Here is a 23,982-nt window from a genome sequence, read left to right as displayed (position 1 = left end):
TCAAGGTGGGAGCATGGCAGCATCTAGGCAGGCATGGTGCAGGAGGAGCTGAGAGTTCTATATCTTCATCTGAAGGCTGCTAGCAGAATACTGACTTCCAGGCAGTTGGGATGAGGATCTTAAGCACACACCCACAGTGACACGCCTACTCCAACAAAGCTATACCTCCCAATAGTGCCACTTCCTGGGCCAAGCATATACAGGCCATCGTAGTATGTGAAAAGATTTTATTTTTAAAAAGGTGATATAAACAACATTAGCATGATATAGTCACATATTTTGGTAGAAGGAATGCATTTATCTTTATAAAAAAGAGTGATATAAACAACATTAGTATAATATAGCCACATGTTTTTGGTAAAAGGAATGCATTTATCTTTATAAAAAAGAGTGATATAAACAACATTAGCATGACATAGTCACATATTTTGGTAAAAGGAATGCATTTATCTTCACAAAAAGGAGTGATATAAACAACATTAGCATGATATAGTCACATATTTTGGTAAAGGAATGCATTTATCTTTATAAAAAAAGAGTGATATAAACAACATTAGTATAAGATAGCCACATATTTTGGTAAAAGGAATGCATTTATCTTCAATGAATGTTAGGAAACAACTAGGGTATATAAAATTAGATGCTACCCCCAGTTTTTAAAAAATTAGCTTAGAATCTTTGTAAAGATCAGTGATGTAGCACTGTACTAGGTCCTGTGCTTACTCCATAGAGCATGCATTCAAACCAGCACAGATAACAATAACACACTTTCCTTTGCTCCACGGAGCCAGAGCAGCGTCAATGGTTAGGAGCAGTGCAGGGGATGAAGGCAAGATACGGCTTTGATGTTTCCTTCTTGACTGAGGAGAGATCTTGTCAGGCTAGCAGGATGCTGGGAATGATGGATAACGTGACCACTAGCCAAGCTGCAATCCAATGGACTCCAGAAGATCTGGCTGCAAGAAGAAAATCCCAATCACTTAGACTCTGCTTGCTGGGTTGAGGAGAAGGACTGAGCATGGGGATGCAGTGGAGAAAAGGGTTCCTCCCTGGGGAAATCCTCCTCCTCCTTCCAAAAGCTCAACCTCTTCAGAGGTTGTAAAGAGTTGGGAAATTCTTTAAATGTCATTGGCATGGCTGACTCTAGTGATGGATACTTATCCCAGCTTATCCATAGGACCAGGAAAGAACCAATCCCATACACTGGAGAACAATGAGATACGGCCATGTAACTTTAAAATGTCTGATGTCAGGGACAAAGGGACCACTTCTCCTTGTTTTTCTAACACACTAGTCATTTGTACTAACTAAAACAAATGGGGGCAGGGGGAAAGGTGACTGAAGGAAAATGGATAACAATGAAGGAAGGCGGAGAGGAGAGATCTGAGATATCAGAAGGGATGAGTGATTAAATGAGGAGAACTGATGGGCTTTCTAGGAAATTTTAGGCAAAAAAAAAATGTCAAGATAAGTTTAGCCTTCCTCAAATAGCAGGGAGGGGTGGTTTTATTTTCTCTGCAGTCTCTCCCACTTTTAAAGGAACAGTATCACCCTTTTCCAGGTCTCAGAATGTTGTATTGACAGGAAATTGGCTCGCCTAATTGTGGTCTCATAACCCAATGTCTGTCACATTGGATCTGTAGTGAGAGAGCATATTAGGGGAAGATGAAAGCTGTGACCAGTCGGCTGAGAAGGGAACAAGAAAATAGAGATCCGCAGCCCATGTGCAGAAGCCGAGACAAAGAAGAGTCTGACCCAGGAGAGTAAGCCCTGAGAAACACAGACAGCAATGTCTCCAGGACTCAGGTTCTCTGGAGATAAGATATTATGAGTGTTTCTGTGATCAGAGTCTGGGTCCTGGTAGCTCTAAGAACCCTGCTTAGGTACTCACCTTTAATAAGCCAATTAAAAAGACCAAGTAAAGTTTTGGGGGGATTTGTTAAAGAAAACTACATTGGGAAGAGGGAAACAAGGTCCAGGAACATCCCCACTATAATCCACATTCAGGTCCGAATATGTAGTTGAGGTTTACACAGAAGGCAAGAGGTACACGTAAGTAAGCAGTCTTAGTCAGAGTGTGGTCCCACGTGGTTTTAATCTCTCCTGCAAGGTGTTCTGGCATGCTGTGATAACTGTGAAATCTCTTCCCTGGAGACAAGCCCTTCCTCTAGCAGGTGCCAGCCTTTATAGTCTTTGACTCTTCCAACATGGGATTTCTGGAGAAAATCCAATTTCTTGGGGTCTGTCTTAGTGTCCTATCACTGTGAAGTGACATCTTGTTCGAGGCAACTCTTATAAAGGAAAGTGTTTATTTGGGGCTCACAGTTTCAGAGATTTAGTCCACCATCAGCATAGCAGGAAGCATGTCAGCATGCAGGCAGAAACGGTGGAAGGACTGGCAGGCATCAGGAAGAGAGAGAGACTGGACCTGGCTTGAGCATTTGAATCCCCAAAGCTTCTCTGCCCCCTGTGCCACACTTCCTCCAACAAGGCTGTTCCTCCTAATCCCTGTCAAGAAGTAGCATTCCCTAATAGCCAAGCATCCAGATACACAAGCCTGTGGGGCCATCCCTATTCCAACCACCACAGTGTCCACTGTTTCAGTGGTCTGAGATCCAAAATGAAGGTCACGGTACCTCGAGTGCTACGTTTCCCCACTTTGTTTCTACTCCTCAGTCTGTTTTGTTGTTGTGGTTTCAACGATAATATATTCTGTTCCTGGTTTTCCCTCTTTCATCTTCTCCCAGATCTTCCTCCACCTCCCCACGCAGCCAACCCCACATCTTCATTCTCTGTCTCCTTAGAAAACAGACAAACAAACCGGCCAGAATGAAACAAACAAACAAAAACGAAAATCCAAAAAGACAAAGAAAGAGCATGAGAAAGACACACATACAGATATATAAAATCAGAAACCATAATATATTAACAAAAGACCAGAAAAGTTAAAAAACAAACAAACAAACAAACAAATCACCCCGCCCCCCCCCTCACACACACAGACACACTCCTTCCAGAGTACCACTGAGTTCATTTTGTGTTGGCCACCTACTGTTGGGCATGGGCCAGCCCTTTAGTATGGTTTGTATACAGTAAGGCTTCATTGGAGAAAACTAAACTTTCCTTTGCAAATGGTTGACACTTGGAAATAGCTTCTGGGTTAGGGATGGAGGCTCACGTCCACTTCCCTGTTGGGACCCCGTATGGCTTGGACCTGTGCCAGCCCTGTATATGCTGCTGTGGTGTAGTGGTTTGAATATGCTTGGCCCAAGGATGGCACTATTAGGAGGTGTGTTACTACAGGCGTGGGCTTTAAGATCCTCATCCTAGCTTTCTGTTAGCTAGTATTCTGTTTGCCTTCAGAACACGATGTAGACCTCTTAGCTCCTCCTGCACCATGCCTGCCTGGAGCCGTCAAGCTCCTGCCTTGATGAAAATGGACTGACCCTCTGAACCTGTAAGCCAGCCTTAGTTAAATGTTGTCCTTGATAAGACCTGCCTTGATCATGGTGTCTGCTCACAGCAGTACAACCCTAACTAAGATTCATGGTCTCTATGAGTTCATATGATCATCAATCCTGTTATGTCTGGAAGGCATTGTTTCCTTGGTGCCTTCTATCCCACTGGCTCTTACAATCTTTCTGCCTCCTCTTTTGCACAGCTCCCTGAGACCTCAGTCTTGAGGTAAAATATGTTTGCATCTGAAACAAATATCACAAACATAATATCAATAGGAACTACAGTCAGAAGACAGCGAGTGCCAGGTAATTAGGCATAAGAATAATTTTTCCATAATCCCTCAACTTTAGTTACTTTTGGTAGGAGTTATTCCCATTTTAGTTGTTGGCTTTGAGACAGGGTCTCACTATGAAGACTACATTGGTTCCAAAATATTTTATTCTCCTGCCTCAATCTCCAAAGTGCTGGGATTAGATGAGCCAACACGTCCCACTTTCAACAGCTAATATTGAAATTACCTGTTCCCAAATGGAGAGTACATTTGTCTCTTCAGAATATCTTTCTGGGGCTGGAGAGATGGCTCAGCGGTTAAGAGCACTGACGGCTCTTCCAGAGGTCCTGAGTTCAAATCCCAGCAACCACATGGCGGCTCACAACCGTCTGTAATGAGATCTGATGCCCTCTTCTGATGTGTCTAAAGACAGCTACCGTGTACTTATATGTAATAAATAAATAAATAAATTTTTTTTAAAAAATGAATATCTTTCTGCCTGTCAGGAGAGTTATCCGACATAACATGGGTCACAGAAAAACATTGCTACTACAGGTATGAGCTACTCTAGGAAACTGTGTACATCGGGGCTAAAGGATAGCACTTTTAAATATGGAGCATGGGGTAGCTAGAGTTCTGGAGGTTGTAAACAATTTCATTAAAGGGTCCCCCAAGTCTGGTTGTTTCCAGAGTTAGAGGAACCAAATATAACTTAGGTGCTATTAATTTACCGTTACTATTTATCATTTGTGATTAATTTGCCAGGATTAGTGTTACATGATCCACACGTATCATTCGTTTATTCCTTACAGCTTTATAAGAGCAGGTATTTTGTCTTACATTTAAGAGAAACAGAGCTTGGAGAAACTGATATGACAGCTAAACTCAGTTGTCAGTTTGGTGGGCTATGGAATCACCTAAGAGACACACATCTGAGCGTTTCTGTTAAGGATATTTCCAGAGCGATTTAAACGAGGAGGGAAGGTGTATGTTAAATATGGGCAACACCATTCCATAACCTGAGGCCTCCAACTTAATGAAGCATGAAAAGAAGGAAGCCTTTTGAGCACCAACATTCAGCCCTCTGCTTCCTGACTGTGGACATGATGTGTAAAGCCATCTGACCTCTCCATTGCCACGCCTTCGCTGTCGAGACAGACTGTATTCTTACCCGTCCTATCTTATGCTGTTTTTGTACGGTGGAGCTGATCTTAGCTATTATGTGGGTTCTTGTTTTTGTCACCCTTTATCCCTTCTGGCCAATTTTACCCCCTAAAACTAGACAGAAGAGAGAAAGAAGGATAGAGGAGAGAGAGAGAGAGAGAAGGACAGAGGAGGGAGGAAGGGAGGGAGGGAGGGAGGGGGGAGAGAGAGAGAGAGAGAGAGAGAGAGGCAGAGACAGAAAGAGACAGAGAGACAGACAGAGAAACAGAGACAGAGAGAGACAGAGAGATACAGAGAAATAGACAGAGATACAGAGAGATTGATCCCTGAATCTAATTTTTTCCCTTTTGTTTCTTCTTTGAGCACAACTGCTAACAAACTGAAAACAACCTTCCTAAACTACCACCAACCACTCTGACTCTCCAGGATCTCACATTTACATGAAAAGTTCCCAAATTCCAAACATTACACAGTTGCAGAAACTATCTGTAGCTGGCCAAACCATGCCTCTGCTAAAGCATGAGGCAAATCACAGTCAGCTGATGCGGAGAGTCCGAAGCAGCCCCACATCCCCACACCTGGGGTTAAAACAAAAGCACATTATTATGCTACAGTATGGTACAATAAAAATAACTAATACCATGACTAGATCAGGAGTGGTCCCAGAAGTGACTGACTCTTAAAATCTAGGGCTTCAATGGTACCTGCGTAGGTCTGAATTAAAGGGGAGGGACACTATGTGAACAGATGTTCCTAGGCAACACAGAGAAATCTGAAGCATGAAGCCTAGCATTTCCCTTCCCACCTTTACCAAGGTGCATAACACTGGTACATTGTCTATCTGCTGACAAGACTCTCTCTCCTATTCACTAACTTCTCTCTCACTCATCCACTTCCCCTTACTTTCTTGCCTAGACTACTCTTTCACTTTTCTACTCTCCCTAATGGTCCTGATATCTCAGACTGTCCTATAATTACTCAGGGCTCAACTTCTCGGAGAGATGACGTGAGCTGGCTGATAGGTAGCTGCAGAGCCAGACGGAAGCCAAGCCTCTCAAACATCAATGATGCCTTTGAGACTCTCCACTATGTCTTTGTCAGGAGGTAGAGGAAGAACCCCACACCCTTCTTCCTTCAAAAGAAACCAGTCATCTTGTGCCCACCTCAGCTCCCTGGGAGATAATTCTTACCCAGCGTACAAGGTGGAATAAAGTACAGTGTGTCGTTCTCGCTGCTTACAGGATTGCTGACTTGGCAGGTGTAAAATGTAGACTTGTTGTGTGGAGTGATGGTGATTTCGAGTACATATCCTGGATTCCTTTGGGGAAAGGGCCCCGAGTCCTCATACCAAGTATAGTCAACACCTTGGTCCTCTACCTTACATGATAGCCTCAGGTGACAGGAGTCAGTCAAATTTTTAGTCTTCTCGATTTTGATGGCAGGCTTGGACACAAGATCTGAAAAAAAGTTTACTATGAGACAGAGTGGGTGTATGCATTTGTGCTGTATTTATGATGCAAAAGTTTAGCCAACAAACTACAAAGGGAGACAGAGAGGGGCCATACTTGCCATTTAAGATGGCCGTGGACAAGAGACTCCTACAGATGGAGACAGGGAGCAATTTCGTCTTCAAGAGGCTGCTGTTTGGTGGTGATACTAAGGAAGATCCAGGAGGGGGAGCTCGAGGCCACTATTTGCCATTAGGAACAAAGTGAGCTCATCTATGAGTCAAGTGCCCCTGGGGAGACCAGCTGGCTTCTGTGTTTCCTATTGGAGATACTCAGGGCCTGTTCTCCAAAAATAACCCACTTCAAGCACCAGTGCGCTATTCTGTCCCTCAAGAATTCTGGAGTTCAGATTCAAAGAGAATCCTGAAGGGCCTCAACCTGTAACAGAGAAGCCTGAAGTTCTTCACACTATCAGTACGGAATGCTTAAATCTATAAACAGGCCATCTTTGTCTCCGTTGTGAATCAAAACCTCATAAAGAAATGTGGATTTGCTTAGTTTGTCTTTTTCTGTGACTTTCTAAGTATTTAATAAATGTACTGTTTGCTTCATTCTGAATCATGAATCTTTTTCCATGGGGTAGTCAAGGGTCCAGCTTTATTTGAACAGAGAGCTGCAAGGAGGAAGACAGTGAACTCTTTAGTCACTGGTGGCTGTTTAGTTTTATCCTCCACCCCTAAACACACACTGTACCTGTGGCCATCTTACAAACTGTAGGAAGCCATGAGGCGAAGGCCAGAACACATTAATTTAACTGCAAAACAGGCTGATCGGTCTTTTCCTGAGGAACATGGAAGCTGGACCCTGAGTTGTTTCTGAAACCATTTTTATTTAATTCTGGGCCAAGGAGAATGTAGTATTAAGTCCACCCATTTTGAAAGAGAAAAGAAGATGTAAGGTTTCCAATTATTCGTGGCCTCATAGATTTCTTTCTTCTTATCTCTATCCATGTAGCAAGAACACACACTACGATATAGCCACCAGTGGCCTACGGAGTTTTCTGTCCCTTTGGGGACATGAGTTTGGGTAAAGCCTGGATCCTAGATGATCCTACAGAAAAGAATTCTGTGGTGAACCAGAATGAAGCAAAGTTAGTGAGTTTATTAAACATTTAGACAGGTCGCATAGAAACACACATTACACAATTTAAACAAACTGTAAATAAGTGATTTTTTTTATGAGTTTCTGATTGGGCATAAATTACGTCTTGTTAATGGTGGGATCTGTAAGTTCCTGAGACTCAGAACTCTGAACTGGCCCCTGTCTTTCTCTTTTCAGCCCTGCTTAGTCTTCTGCACTCCCTTGAATTGCTCTAGGGAGTTTCGTAGAACAACATCTAACATCCCCCCCCCCTTTTTTTTGTAAAGTAACAAAGAGTTGGTTTCTGGAATTTCCCTCCAAAAATCCTTACCAAATATGGGTGAAGAGATATTTTTAATCTTACTCCACAACCACTGAGTAACTGACCAGAGGGATTTTAAGGTATTAAAGGGACATGTAATAACAACACATATTTGTGGGGGGATTTCATGATATTTTGGTATACATCAAGAAAGTTAAGATTTGCCTCCTCAAATATTTAACCCTCTTAAGGGCTGGGAATCTTTTAGGTATTCTTTTCCAGCTATTTTGAAATACTGGTCTATGGAACCCCAGCAAACCCCTTCTATTTAACTCTATGTTGGCATTCTTTATCCAACGGCTCTCTAAGGACTATGAAACCAACCTCCCGCACATGGGTGAGAGAGAACACAGGAGTGTTTGCCACTCTGCACATTCTTATTTCATTGAATCAGAGCTTTAAACTTAGGTTCCTCTGACTCCAAGGACTCTAATCTTCTTTCCATAGGAACTGGCTAGGCTGGAGCTGTAAATGGAAATATTTGTCATGCTCAACCTGATAGAACTGTCCTTGAGAACCATCTCAACTTATCTTCTTAATACCTTTCTCTTCGACAAGTCTGATGAAGTCCAAGTTCAGACAGAGTACATTTGAGGTACATTCAAAACTAATTTAGGTTGCTCACAGGGTGGAATAAGGAACTAGAGAAGAAATAGTCCTTGTTGTTTCCAGTCTGGCGTTGTTTCTTCCTGTTTGTGGCTCCTCAGGAGGGCCTCATGTTGAAGGCTTGGTTATTCGTAGGCAGCACTTGTGGAAAGTTGATTGACATAAAAAGCTTTGATCTCATCAATTGATTGATTCATTGATGGATTATAATTGAATGGACTATTGGGAAATGGTAGAAACTGGAAGGAGGGTCCTAATTGGGAAAGTGTTACTAGGAGCATGCCTTTGAAAGGCATGTCTTGTCCTTGACCCTTCATCCTGATATCTCCTTCCCAGCCTGAGGTAACCGGCTCTGGTCCATTGCCCGACTCTGCCATGATGCTGTACCTCCTGCAGTCATTTAGCATTGAAGCCAATTGCCCTCAGCCTAGACCCTCTGAAGCTATTAACCTTACCTTGTTTGAATTCTTTCCCTCAGGTATTTTGTCATAGTAATGAAAACCTAACACTTTAAATCTTAGACTCACTTCAGAAGGTATTTTAAATGGGCAGCAGGTGGGTCAGGCTCACTCACAACTAGATGTATGTCCTGGAGAAATTAATTAAATGTGTCCTAGTGTTCTCTTCTCCCTCTCTCAGTCAGCTCCCCCTGGCTCCCAGTAGACAGCAGGGTCCCTGAATGGGCATTTGTCCCTTGACTCCCAGACTCACCGTATACTTCCATGGTTATCTTCCACTGGTCCTCAGTTTCGTGCAACATTCTCATGTAGTAGTCACCTCTGTCCTCTTTCGAGACATTATAGATACGAAGTGCACCATTTGTTTTGTCAAGATCGACCCTGTCTTTAAATACAGACTCGAAGACAGTTTTTTTACCATTAGGGAAGTACTCTAAAATCTTCTGGTTGGTAGTATGAAGCCAGGTGAGACGTTGATACGATGCAAGTGGGTGCTTCAGGATTGTCAGGGTTACGTTGCTGCCGGTTATGGCATTTACATTTGGTACTGATTGATCTGCCAAGGAAAGTCAGAGTGAGACTTATCTTGGAGAAAGCATTGCTATCCAATGGCCCAACTTTAGCTTGAGGTGATAGAAGAGGAAGAAGTTAGAGCCTAAGAAACAGGGTGAGGCAGGACTGGGTGGAGCAGAACTTAATCCCAAATTTCTGCCGTTATACAAAAAGACAAAGGATGCTACGCTGCTCCTGATATTTCATTCATAGCCTCTCAGCCTCCCCCGTCTCTCTGTTTCTCTGTCTCTCTGTCTGTCTCTATCTCTGTCTCTCTGTCTCTGTCTCTGTCTCTGTCTCTGTCTCTCTCTCTCTCTCTCACACACACACACACACACACACACACACACACACACACACACACAAAATTTGAAGTAAATTGGTCCTAAGTCTTCTTCTATGGGCCTGTTTCCTGTTTGTCCAGTTGTATTCAATGAGCACATTACTCACAGACATCATTATTATATAATTATAATCTAATATATTTAATACACAAGTGGGAGCTGAACATAAAAACAAATAAACCTGGACTGGGGGTGGTGTGTTGCTTAGTTGGTAGCGGGCTTGCCTATAATCCTAGCCTTCAGGAGTTACAGGCAGTATCTCAAGTTCACGAATATCTCAAATATCACAACTTCTTTGTCAACATAGTAAGCTTGAGGCAAGCCTGGGCTACATGAAACCCTGCCTCAAAAAAGCATTGACAGTATAATATCTTGTTACTATAATAAGGACAAGGACAGGGTAGTGTGGGACTAAGCCACTATTTGGAATATAGAATAGGGAATGGGGGAAAGCTGGGGAAATCTCTTTGATGCTTTGCCCACTAATGTGAGTAAGACGATGTTTAAAACCTAATACTCCTTGAAAATCATGTGTCAGGTACTATATGAGGAGGTGGGAATACGTCAGTGTGTTAATCCTAAGAGGCCCTTGAGCTATCACATAAGAAGTGAACGTTCCTGCCAGTAGGCTAACCAAAGACCTTCATGTCTACTCCTACAGTTTGAATCCCCCAGGTTCATCTCCAGATCTGTAGCAGAACACTTGTTGCAGACCCCCTCCTCCCCATCCCCAATGGATCACAAAGATATTCACATCCAAATTTCCTTACCACAACCCATTGCTTTGTCCCAGTCTCCAACCCCAGCAGGCACTCCCTGAGAACCCACAGGCCACTCTAAGCAGGGAAGCAAGTGGACTAACAGAACTTCACACTCCCTCCATTCCTCCTCTAAGTCCAACCTTCTAGTCTCATCCCCAGCTCTGTAGCAGACCTTCTATGCTTTTCCTCATACTCTGTACCCATTTCTAGAGGACTAAGCAAATCCTTGTGGAACACCTTGCTTTCCTCATTCTGTGGACCCCCCTCAGTCCTGACATCCCATACCCTATCCTAAGTGTCAGCTCTCAATGCCCATAAAAACATTTTACTTGGAATCTTCAGTGGCCACACCTATGAGGGCACCAGAAGAATTTCCTACCAGACAACACACAGCCACTATCCTCTCTTAAAATACGAAGATGAAAAAGAAACCAAGGAACAAAACACTTACCCAACAAAGACAAGAACAGATATCAGCACCTAGAGCTATAATCTTCCAAATCTCAGATGCCTAGATGCCACTGTAAAAACATAACCATTAGTAGCCAAGACAATATGACTCCATTAGAGCCCAGCAACCCTATGACAGCAGGTCCTGAATATTGCAACCTATCTAAGGCACAAAGAAAAGATCAAAAGAGCATTTATGGATGTAATAGAGTTCCTTAAAAAGGAAAGGAATATGTCTCTTAAAGAAGTCTATGTAAATACCAACAAACAGTGGGAAGAAATGAATCAAACCTTCAAGACCTAAAAGTGAAAAAGAATCAAGCCAATCTGTAGGAAATCAGGAAATGAAAATTTTATTTCGACTAGGAAATAAACTCGAACAGGAAGCATAGTGGCAGGCTTTACCAAGCAGAATATGGGATGGAAAAGAGAATCCTGGGTATCAGAGACACAATAGATTACGTGGATATGCCATTCAAAGAAAATGTTAGAACTAAGAAACTCTCAGAGACACAATAGATTACGTGGATGTGCCATTCAAAGGAAATGTTAAAACTAAGAAACTCCTGGCACAAAACATCCAGGAAACCTGGAATACTTTGAAAAGAGAGTATCTATGAATAATAGAAATAGAAGTAGAAGAAATGTAGGTCAAAGGCATAGGAAATATTTTCAGTAAAATCATAGAGGAAAATTTCCCTAACCTAAAGAAGAAGATGCCTATCAAAGTATAAAAAGCTTACAGAACTCCAAATAGCCTGGAGCAGAACAGAAAGGCCTCCTTGGCATATAATAATCAAAACACTAAATGTTCAGAACAAGGAATGTTAAAAGCTTCAAGAAATTAAAGAATAAATAACTTATAAAAGCAGACATATTAGAATTAAACAAACGTGGAGACTCTAAAAGCCAAAAGTATCTGGACAGATGTGCTGCAAGAGCACAAATGCCACCCTAACTAGTATACCCAGAAACTTTCAATTACCATACATGGAGAAAATAAGATATTCCATGATAAAAGAAAAAAAAAAACAAAGTTAATCAATATCTGTCTAAAACTCCAGCCTTCCACAAAATGCTAGAAGGAAAGCGACAATCTAAAGGAGATAACTACATCCAAGAAAATACAGGGAATAAATAATTCTAGATACACAAAATCAAAAAAAGGAGAGAGAGAGAGAGAGAGGGAGAGAGAGAGAGAGAGAACCACAGCACCACCAACAGCAGCAATAATGAAATAACAGGTATCAACAAATACTATTCATTAAAATCTTTCAATATCAATGGTCTCAATTCCCCAATAAAAGTCACAGACTAACAGAATGGGGGCAAAACAGGATCCATCCTTCTGTTGCATCTAAGAAATACACCTCAACATCAGGGATAGACATCATCTCAGAGTAAAAGATGGGAAAATATATTCCAAGCAAATGGACCTAAGAAGCAAGTTCATGTAGCCATTTTGATATCTTGTACAAACACAAGTATACCCACATTTGTAAAAGAAACACTACTACAGCTTAACCCTCACACACTGAGAGTGAGAGACTTCAATACCCCACTCTAACAATGGACAGGTCATCCAGACAAAAACTTAACCCCCCCAAAAAAAAATTCTGGAGTTAAGAGACATTATAAACTAAATGGACTTAACAGATGTTTACAAAACATTTCAACCAAACACAAAAAGAATGCACCTTTTTCTCTGAACCTCATGGGACTTTCTCCAAATTGACCACATATTCAGACACAAAGCAAGTCTCAAAAGATACAAGAAAATTGAAATGATTCCCTGCATCCTATCTGACCACCATGGATTAAAGCTGGATATCAACAACAACAGAAAGCCTACAAACTCAAGGAAACTGAGATCAAGACGGAATTAAAAAATAAATTAAAGCCTTTCTAGAATTCAGTGAAAACGAGTACACAGCATACCCAGACTTCTGGAAAATGGTTAAAGTGGTGCTAAGAGGAAAGTTTATAGCACTAAATGTCTAGAAGAGAAACGTGGAGCGATCTCATACTAGTAACTTAACAGCACACCTGAAAGCTTTAGAACAAAAAAGAAATAAGCACACCCAAGGAGAGTAGAAGACAAGAAAGAAACTCAGGGCTGAAAGCAATGAAATAGAAACAAAAAGAACAACACAAAGAATCAATGAAACAAAGAGTTGATTCTTTGAGAAAATTGACATATTTTTATCCAAATTAACTAAAAAGCAGAGGGTGAAGGTCCAAATTAACAACATCAGAAACAAAAAGGGAGATGAATCACATGAACATACTTTAAAAACCTATACTCCACCAAATTGGAAAATCTAAAAGAAATGGATAATTTCTTTATATATTACCTTTAACAAAATTAAATCAAGATAAGATAAGCAATTTAAACAAACCTAGTGAAATAGAAGCAGTCTTGGGGATTAAAAAAAAAAAAAACTCCCAACCAAAAAATGTTCATGTCATATGGTTTTAGCCCAGAATTTTACCATATTTTCCAAGAAGAGTTAATGGTAATACTCAAATTATTAAAAAAAAAAACAGAAACAGAAGGAATATTGTCCAATTCATTTTTGTGAGGCCACAAATATCCTGATACTCAAACCATAGAAAGATTCAACAAAGAGAATCATAGACCAATTTCCCTTATAATCAGTAAAATACTTACAAACTGAATCCAGGACACATCAAAAGATATCATCCACACGATAAAGTAGGCTTCAGCCCAGAGATGCATGGAGGATGTGTGTGTATGTGTGTGTGTGTGTGTGTGTGTGTGTGTGTGTGTGTGTGTGTGTCTGTGTGTGTATATCCCACCATATAAATAAACTGAAAGGAAAAAACCCACATGATCATCTCATTAGATGCAAAAAGTCCTTTGACAAAATCCAAAGTCCTTCCTGATAAAAGTCCTAGAGAGATTAGAGCTACAAGAGATGTACCTAAACATAAGTAAAAGGAAGTTTATAGCAAGCCCTTAGCCAACATCAAATTATATGTAGATAAATTCAAAGCATTTCCACTAAAACTAGAAATAAGACAAAGTTGTCTACTCTCTCCATACCTATCAGTACAGTACTTGTCTTAGCTAGAGCAACAACTGAAGGAGATCAAGGGGCTACACATTAGAAAGGAAGAAGTCAAAGTATCTTTATTTGCAAATAGTAAGGCAGTATATACGAGTGACCCTAAAAATTCCACCTGGGAACTCCAGTAGCTGATAAACACTTTCAGGCAAAGTAGCTGGATACAAAATTAACTCATAGAAATCGGCAACCTTCCTATGTACGAATGACAAACAGACTGAGAAATAGGTAAGGGAAACGACCACCTTCACAAAAGCCTCAAATAATATAAGATATCTTGTGTTAACTCTAATCAAGCAAGAGAAATACTTGGATGATAAAAAAAATTCAAGTCATTGAAGAAATTGAAGAAGATATCAGAAGATGGATCCCAAAGATAAAAGGATCCATGACTCCAGAACTTTCAAAATTCATTCAAGCCTTCATTTCAGAGTTGCTTCATCCTTCCAGTTCATCTATCCACTCCACCATTTGTTCTGAACTTACATGTTATGTCACAAAGCAGGTTACCCCAACAGGGAGTGTTTACTGATGGTATCCTAGGATGATGGCCTCCGGCCCAACTCAGATGAACAGAACTCTTACCAGGTAAGAAACCTAAAGTCAGCCAGGCCTCAGACACCCTGTGCTTTGGGTCCTTATTTCTCAGGAAAGCCACAATTGCCCTTCTCTGAGCCTAATGCAGGCAAAGTGTACTTACTTCCCAATGAGCTCAAACGGCCAGTGTGCCCCAGAGACTCCTACCCTGTCGTATAAAAACTGCTTGCTTTCCTGCCAAGCCATTGCTCTCTGCTCTCTGGAACAAGTTTTGTTCCACAATAAACTTTTCATTCCCATAGAGCAGTCTAGCGTGGTGCTTCACTGTCTTGCTTACACTGGCTGCTTTGTTTTTTTGTTTTTTGTTTTGTTTTTTTGTTTTTTGACTGATTCGGACAGACCAGACACTTGTTTCCAGTCGCTTCTGATTGGTCCAGGCCATATCTGACCTTCCTTCACACAGAATCGTTTCAGTCTAAACAACAGATACTGTACAACCACAAGCCTTCATATCTCTGGGTTTTGGAAGCAATACAAGCAAGTGCCCTGGCCTTTTAAAATACACAGCCCAAGAGAACATTCTCACTGGGATCTTTATTTTATGTCTTCAGATGCAAGGACATGTATCCTAGGATGACCTCAAACTCAGTATGTAGTCAAAGATGACCTTAAGTGAAAAATTCTCTTGCCTTAGCTTCCCAAATGCTGGAATAATACCCGTGTGCCATCATGTCCAGATTTAAGTCTCTGGATATACATCCCACATTTATTCCCATTCTTATTTCCATGTGAATTTAATATGTGGCCCAAGTCAGTGAATTTTATTGTCATTTTGGTATTTGGAGCCAAATATTACCTTTTTCTTTTTCTTGGTAGAAGAGAGATCTGTTCTGTGATTCTAAGAATCTAAAGTTCTAAGTAACTCCAGACTCTGCCCACCAGACTCCAGTAGCGTTTCCTCATTGGAGATAACCAAAAGTATCTCAGGCATTGGGACCAAAGTTCCCCACCCAACCATAAAAAACTCACTTGGGTTATCCCAGACAGCCTCTCTGACAAGCCTCACATGGACACTTGAAGATGGAAATGCTCATGATTTGAGGAGAGGAGAATAAGCCATAGACACTTCCCACGTGGGAGAGTGCAGAGAAACAGTTGTGGACAGGATGTTGTGCCTTCCTCCTCAACCATCTGCATATAACATTTCTAAAACAATGACCTAATCACTGGGTATGCCTGCTTACAAAATACGGAAGTGGTTTGTTCGTGGCTAATGTCTTGATGCATCCGTTCTTTTTTTTTTTTTTTAATTAACTTGAGTATTTCTTATTTATATTTCGAGTGTTATTCCCTTTCCCGGTTTCCGGGCAAACATCCCCCTAATCCCTCCCCCTCCCCTTCCTTATGGGTTTTCCCCTCCCCATCCTCCCCCCCTTGCCGCCCTCCCCCCAACAATCACGTTCACTGGGGGTTCAGTCTTAGCAGGACCCAGGGCTTCCCCTTCCACTGGTGCTCTTACTAGGATATTCATTGCTACCTATGAGGTCAGAGTCCACAGTCAGTCCATGTATAGTCTTTAGGTAGTGGCTTAGTCCCTGGAAGCTCTGGTTGCTTGGCATTGTTGTACATATGGGGTCTCGAGCCCCTTCAAGCTCTTCCAGTTCTTTCTCTGATTCCTTCAACGGGGGTCCTATTCTCAGTTCAGTGGTTTGCTGCTGGCATTCGCCTCTGTATTTGCTGTATTCTGGCTGTGTCTCTCAGGAGCGATCTACATCCGGCTCCTGTCGGCCTGCACTTCTTTGCTTCATCCATCTTGTCTAATAGGATGGCTGTATATGTATGGGCCACATGTGGGGCAGGCTCTGAATGGGTGTTCCTTCTGTGTCTGTTTTAATCTTTGCCTCTCTATTCCCTGCCAAGGGTATTCTTGTTCCCCTTTTAAAGAAGGAATGAAGCATTCACATTTTGATCATCCGTCTTGAGTTTCATTTGTTCTAGGCATCTAGGGTAATTCAAGCATTTGGGCTAATAGCCACTTATCAATGAGTGCATACCATGTGTGTTTTTCTGTGATTGGGTTACCTCACTCAGGATGATATTTTCCAGTTCCAACCATTTGCCTACGAATTTCATAAAGTCATTGTTTTTGATAGCTGAGTAATATTCCATTGTGTAGATGTACCACATTTTCTGTATCCATTCCTCTGTTGAAGGGCATCTGGGTTCTTTCCAGCTTCTGGCTATTATAAATAAGGCTGCTATGAACATAGTGGAGCACGTGTCTTTTTTTATATGTTGGGGCATCTTTTGGGTATATGCCCAAGAGAGGTATAGCTGGATCCTCAGGCAGTTCAATGTCCAATTTTCTGAGGAACCTCCAGACTGATTTCCAGAATGGTTGTACCAGTCTGCAATCCCACCAACAATGGAGAAGTGTTCCTCTTTCTCCGCATCCTCGCCAGCATTTGCTGTCACCTGAGTTTTTGATCTTAGCCTTTCTCTTTGGTCTAAGGTGAAATCTCAGGGTTGTTTTGATTTGCATTTCCCTTATGACTAAAGATGTTGAACATTTCTTTAGGTGTTTCTCAGCCATTCGGCATTCCTCAGCTGTGAATTCTTTGTTTAGCTCTGAAGCCCATTTTTTAATAGGGTTATTTGTTTCCCTGCGGTCTAACTTCTTGAGTTCTTTGTATATTTTGGATATAAGGCCTCTATCTGTTGTAGGATTGGTAAAGATCTTTTCCCAATCTGTTGGTTGCCGTTTTGTCCTAACCACAGTGTCCTTTGCCTTACAGAAGCTTTGCAGTTTTATGAGATCCCATTTGTCGATTCTTGATCTTAGAGCATAAGCCATTGGTGTTTTGTTCAGGAAATTTTTTCCAGTGCCCATGTGTTCCAGATGCTTCCCTAGTTTTTCTTCTATTAGTTTGAGAGTATCTGGTTTGATGTGGAAGTCCTTGATCCACTTGGACTTAAGCTTTGTACAGGGTGATAAGCATGGATCGGTATGGATATTTCTGTTATTTCTAAGAAGGTAGATGAGACAGGACTAAAGCGAATGACCCTTGGTTTTCATGTAATTCATCAAAGCGGTGTGTCTAGATACTCAAGACAAAGTAACAGTACTTGCCCATAGCTTATAATAGGAATAGAAGTGATAGAAGTGATCCTGCCTCTGTGTATCCATGCTAGTTGTGTGTTAGAAAAGCATAATTATATCTGTTGTGATAGCATATAATTGTATCCCAGCACTTGAAAGTTAGACTCAATAGAATTATGAGTTCAAGGTCAGCCAGTGCTACACAGTGAGCCCCTTAAAACACACACAGAGAGAGAAAGAGAGAGAGAGAGAGAGAGAGAGAGAGAGAGAGAGAGAGAGAGAGAGATGTCATAATTTCATACGAAGGAATTGCTCAGGAGAGAGAAAAGTGTCTGAAGAAGAAATTCAGATTACTAAAACCACAAATCTTGTATTTTTTTTTGTAAAATTCCTTAAGAATAAACTGGAGCTGAGTCTTGAAGACATTGGTGTGGTATCACCTGGAGTTCTCTGAGAAGACCATATATGTAACAAGCCTATATAAACCCACTTAGTGAATAGATATTAAGATCCTGGATTTAAGTCTTGGTCACAACACGCAAGATGATCTTTTCTGAGACAAGGCACATAATGAAGTTAATAGGCCACTTGACACGGACTCTGAGGAATGTAGAACAGGAGAAACAGAGATCAGATCTCCTCTCCAGGTGTTACGGTGCAGATGGGAAGGATCCAAAGCAAAAGGACAGAGAAGGTGAAGAGAGAAGGTTCCGTTTTGTCTGCTTGACTTAGGGACTGAAATGACTTAAATTATTGTATAAGTCAAGATTCTCTAGAAGAACAGAACTGATAGAATGATTTATTAAATAGATATGTTAGAGTGGCTCACAAGCTGTGGCCCAACTAATCCAACAATGGCCATCTCCTAATAAAGAGTCCAAGAATCCAGTATGAGGGTGAATGTCTCAGCTGGTTTTCAGTAGACACCAAAATCCTGAAAAGTAAGCTGGAATCCAGGGAAGGAATGGACCTGTCAACAAGAGTGAGGGCTAGCAAGGAAAGAGCAAAAGCCTCCTCCTTCCTTGACCTTTATAGAGGTTGCCACGAGAAAGTGGGGCCAAATTTAGGGTAGTCCTTCTTAACTCCAATTAGATCTAATTATCTAATAATACATCCACCATTCAAAGACAACAGAGGCAAGATTCATTTCAATGCAATGAGCACAGACTGGGTAAGGGCAGGAGGGGACTGCAAGATGACTGGTGACCTTTGTACTCAAAATGTCAGCCCTCTCATTTGCCATAGCAACTATTGAAAAGTTTCACATTTTTAAAAGAAAAAAGTGAAATAAATGTAACTATTGTAGAAACTTTAACCCAATGGCAGTATTCAAAATCAGCTGGGTACAGAGAATGGTCCAAAAAGAGCAGCTAGGGTGGATGAATGCTGCTACTGCTGCAGATTTCTACTGGAAAGGGGCCATTTGGTCCAGGATTGGAGACAATGGGTGTGGATAGACTTGCACACATCTGAACGTGCGAGACAAGGAAAAGGAACTGGAGAGAACTACTAGAACTCTGGCTTGAGAAACTAAGCAAATTGATGTGCTATTAGTTAGGGCAGACAACAATGAAAGGACAGAAAAGTTAGGGAGGAGAAAAATGATGGAACATGGGCTTTTTGTTTTTGTCCTGTTCTTTTGTTTAAGACAGGGTCTTCCTATTATCTGGCTGTGGTGGAACTTGTCATATGGACCAACCTGACCTTGAACTCACAGAGATCTACCCGAGTGGGAGGGATTAATGGCATATACCACCATGCTTGGCTGTGGGAATGGTTTACACCTCCCGTCAGTATTATGTACTGGGGTTCCTGCTCCCTTTCCCTTGAGGAAAAGTCAGCAATCCCAGCAGTTGGGAAGCAGAGGCAGTAGGACCAGGAGTTCAAGGTTATTCTCGGCTACACAGCAAATGTGAGGTCAGCCTAGGTTACAAAAGACCCTGTCTCAAAAGAACAATAACAATAATGTCTCCTCCTCTAGAAACTGGATGAGCCTTCATGGCTGCCTCAATGAACAGAATGCTGAGATGCGACTTGCAAAGCTAGAAACCACAGGCAGTATTGGTGGGTTGGTCTTAACTGACTATTGGGTGCGTTACAGTTCAGACACTGGCCATGCAAATCAGAATGCCTGCAGATGACTCTGGGGTTCACCACAATCTCTCTGTAAGTAGTAGAGAAGCCGTGGATGAACAGTATCTAGTGAAGACCACCTCCGACTCCTGAGTGACATGAGCTGTACCTGTTATTTTCAGCACTGGTTCTGTGGGCACTCGTTAAACAGAAATAAAAAGTCGGAACAATAAAAAATCCCATTGAGTCAAAGTTTGAATACGTGTCTGGAAAGTCTAGAGTAGACACTCGAAAGAAAGAAAGAAAAAAAAGAACAGAAACTCAGATCTGGGGTGGAAGCTTGGGGCCTGAGAGTTCATGCATGCATATCCCCCCACTCCCATCTGCCTCAGGCTACAAATGTCTCCAGTCCATCTTGACATTTTAGATTTTCATTGAATCTGACTAGAAGCGCCTCAGAGACATGGAAGGTAAGACGGCATGCTCATTTTTGAGGAAACTGAGTCATTGAAATGCCCTACCGGCTGGGCATGCCAGCATACCTCTTTACTCCCAGCAGCACTCAGTAGGCAGAGGCAGTCTGATCTCTGGGAGTTCGAGGCCCACCCTGGCCAACAAAGAGAATCCAAGGCAGCCAGGGCTACACAGAGAAACCCCGTTTCAAACAAAACAAAACGAAACACCCTACAGGATGGAGTCAGGACAAAAACAAGTTCTCCTCATACCCCAGTATAATGCCATTTTCAGTGCCTCCTTCTAGGCGGAGGAAGGAGGAGGAGAAAACAGGAGGTGTCCATTTGATATGAGGGACCAGGCGTGAAATGGACTCTGAGGACAGGCTGATAGAGAAGAAATAACCTGGGAAGACACAACAGCAAGTGTCTGGAGAGTGTAGTTGAGGAAGTAGACAGTTTAACTAGGGGTAATCCCCCTGTGGTTGTGCTAGAACTGATTAAGTAAATCCATAGAACTCTCACTATTAGGGGGCTGGCAGGATTGTATTAGTATTAATAAAATTTATTAAAGACCATGTGTACAGAGAAGCCCAGGGAGCAGAGAGCACGCTGAATCATCACCTTGAAATGAACAGTTTAGGGAACCCCAAAAATGGTGAGAGAAGAATTATCAAAAGTGCGTCTCAAACTTTACCCTGAAGGCAAGCATTACAAAGGGAAGAGGCTAGTCAAATGCTCATGAAGGTATGGACAGGCAGAGCAAAGGGAAGATCTTTGAAGTTTTCATTGAGGTTAAATGCTGAGTGTGTGCTGGGCTCCGAGCACCGTTGAGAAACAGGATACTGTCCCAACAAGATAGAAACCCACAAGTCATGAGCTGCGATCTGAGCCCCAGGGCTTCCAAGAAGAAGAGGCATGAAAACAAAATGGCTGTTGCAAGGCAGGATGAGTTGAGGGTACATAGAACTCTAGACAGAGAGGCCCAGGGTTAAGATGGACACTTCTTTTTAGGCAAACAACAAAATTCAGATCTGCCAGTTTGGTCTTAACAGCTAACCAATACTTCCTATTGGCTCCAAAGTCAACAGCTCTAATATTGTCCTAGGAGCTGAATCAGTCCACGGTGCTCAGTACAGTTACAAAGGGCCCTGCTGGCAGTGTCTCCCTGGACTTGCAGCCAGACCGCCCCAGGATCACCAGGGAGAGTAGCCTGGCATGAGGGATCCAGCCAGCTCTCCTCCACACAGGGCCAGTTTGTCTCCCTAAGACTTGCACACCACTACAGTCTTACAATGTTCTTCATTCTTCAAAGTCCTTTGTCAGGGGCCATAATGGGACAAGCTAATAACTAGCAGATGATCTTCCTGAGGTTGCCTGCTTCAGATTATTATATAATCAGTGGCAGGCTCGCCCTTATTAGGCAAGGCCTAAGGGAATCCATTTTGGGGAAGATTCCTGGTATTAGTATGATTTTCCTGTCATTGTTAAACATATATAGCAATCATTAAGTAAAAGCCCACCCCTTTGGAGCAGATCTCAGCAGATCCACAAAGACCTATTGTCTTGTGGTGATACTATATAAACAGATGACTTCTTAAGTCTTAATGATGATCCTGTAAGAATTCCTAAAATTGTATCAGTGATTGTTAAGCTCTTTTATAGTGGGACTACTATTAGGTCCTCTTCTGATAGTCAAAATTGCAGTGAGAACTCTGCCAGTCTCCCAGCTAATTGCTCTTAGATGGTAACCAGACTTTCTCCTACTCAGAGCATATTCCAATAGATTGTAAAGCAATTAACCAAAGCTCATAAAAAGGGAACTAATGATTTATTATAGGTGCTAGGACAGAAGATAAAATATTAAGTAGGTTTATTTATACAAAACTTCACTAATAACTTAGTTATGGTTTTAAACCTTCAGGGAACCTGTGGGGCCGTTACAGGTGATGGATGTTTAGCCAGATAATTACTCCTAATGGACAAGAACTAAACATCCTGTTGTAAACTTCTATTTCAATTTATGATTTGATTTTTTGTGTGAAGTTGTGATGAACTTTGTAGCGTGTAATCATGCCCCTTACAGTGAAAAGTGTTTACCCAGAGAACTAGCCCGAGAGGCAAGGGCCTAACTCCTTCTCAGCTGGCCTGGGACCACAGGCAATTGGAGTAGAAAAATGGACTCAGGCCCTGAGCAGTGGACCTTATCGCAACGTAAATCTTTCAGTAAAGATTGTCAGTGCTGAGGGCAAAGAGAAGAGAGAAGAATTTTTCTCCCTTAGAGATATTTCTTCCCTTTCCCTGCTTAGAGAAGAATTTTCTCTTTCCGGGCTTAGGATCTTTCAGCTTCCCCCTTAGGTAGCTTTCATAGGAAACTTTTTTTACAACTTAGTAAAAAACACTATAATCACTTTTCTAAGTGTCCCTTTTTCTTTCTGTGACTTCCCCACTTGCTGGCTGAAAGTTAGAGCCGTGCAGTTCTCATACACCACCACCACCCCACCCCACCCCAGAGAGGAAAAAAGGCCACATTCCCAGGTGTCAATCGCCTATGTCCGGCAGCCTTTTACCCTCAGAAAAGAAGTTATCACCAGCATTTCAGTACAGTTAGAGGGCTAGAACTTCCTGAGACACTCAGACTTCAAAGTAACCACCAGAGTTCTACTCTGCTTCCGCCATTACCCTCTCCAGGCTGGGAGCCTCCTGGCATTCCCTTCATTGGTGTTACTCACTCTCACCCCCATTGCCGAAAGTAAAGCCCCTTACAGTGAAAAGTGTTTACCCAGAGAACTAGCCTGAGAGGCAAGGGCCTAACTCCTTCTCAGCTGGCCTGGGACCACAGGCAATTGGAGTAGAAAAATGGACTCAGGCCCTGAGCAGTGGACCTTATCGCAACGTAAATCGGTTATTTTATATAACTCCACTTTTAGACTCAGACCCTCATTCGGAGACTCCCGACAGAGCAGGCCATTGTAACATTCCCACAATTTGGATCTGTCTCTGATACAGTCAACTACTTTTTATATTCTCTCAGGGCAAGACTTACATAAAGCAAGTTTCCAACACCAAAGGGAACACATTGCTTCTGAACATAAAACATGGCAAGTTAAAAAACAAAAAACAAAAAACAAAAAAGGAGCCCCTTTTAGCAAGCAGAGAGCTTCCTTCCTCTTACTGAAAATTTGTTCACAGAACTCCAGCCATGAGTCCCACTTCTCTATCTCCCCTAGGTTCCGTTTCTCTTGTCCCCTTGTGAAAAGAAACGGGCCTGGTTTTCCAGAGCTAAGGAATGCTTCCTGCCTTCCCAGAGCCCCGCTGAGAGCACCCAGCCCAAGAGCGCACTCATTTCCAAGGTTGAGCTAAGCCCCACCTCCCCTTTCCCAACTGGCAGTGCCTTCAGTGCACGACCACTTAGTGAAAACTACCTTGAAATCCAGTTACCAAAGACAGCAAAAGCGATTCCAGGATCAGAAACCATCTCCGTTTTTTGAAGTACATAATACTTTGAGAAGCTGCCTGTGACACTGGAGACAACTGGAACCGCGCCTTCAACCAGCATCAAAACCCCAAGGCAGGAAGTTGTATGAAGTTTTTCCGTTTCGTGTTTTTTTTTTTTTTTCATGAATTATCATAGAAATAGAAAGAAGAACCACTACGTTCACACCAAACGGAATAAAATTCAAATCCGGGGTTGGTGATTTAGCTAAATAACGACTTTTTCTGGGTTCGGTCCTCAGCTCCGGAAAAAAAAAAAAG

At 42.0% G+C, this 23,982-nt stretch overlaps 1 protein-coding gene across 2 annotated transcripts; it reads right to left on the bottom strand.

Annotated features, from left to right (window-relative positions):
* Positions 1-211: 211 nt before the first annotated feature.
* Positions 212-23,792, bottom strand: Cd48 (Cd48 molecule). Of its 2 annotated transcripts, none has more exons than NM_139103.1 (4): positions 23,652-23,758; positions 9,122-9,424; positions 6,085-6,351; positions 212-956 (listed from the first exon to the last, which is right to left on the bottom strand). In NM_139103.1, the coding sequence occupies exons 1-4, from the start codon at positions 23,722-23,724 to the stop codon at positions 877-879; spliced, it is 723 nt and encodes a 240-aa protein (NP_620803.1). In that variant the 5' UTR covers positions 23,725-23,758; the 3' UTR covers positions 212-876. The 2 variants fall into 2 exon arrangements, with proteins under 2 accessions (NP_620803.1, XP_063128089.1); XM_063272019.1 differs by lacking the exon at positions 212-956 and adding an exon at positions 2,653-2,799 and having other exon boundaries at positions 23,652-23,792.
* Between the last annotated feature and the right edge of the window lie 190 nt (positions 23,793-23,982).

Source organism: Rattus norvegicus, chromosome 13 (assembly GCF_036323735.1).
Source record: "Rattus norvegicus strain BN/NHsdMcwi chromosome 13, GRCr8, whole genome shotgun sequence".
NCBI lineage: Eukaryota > Metazoa > Chordata > Mammalia > Rodentia > Muridae > Rattus > Rattus norvegicus.
Note: the sequence above shows the minus strand (reverse complement) of the source record. Positions and strands in the feature narration are given on the sequence as shown.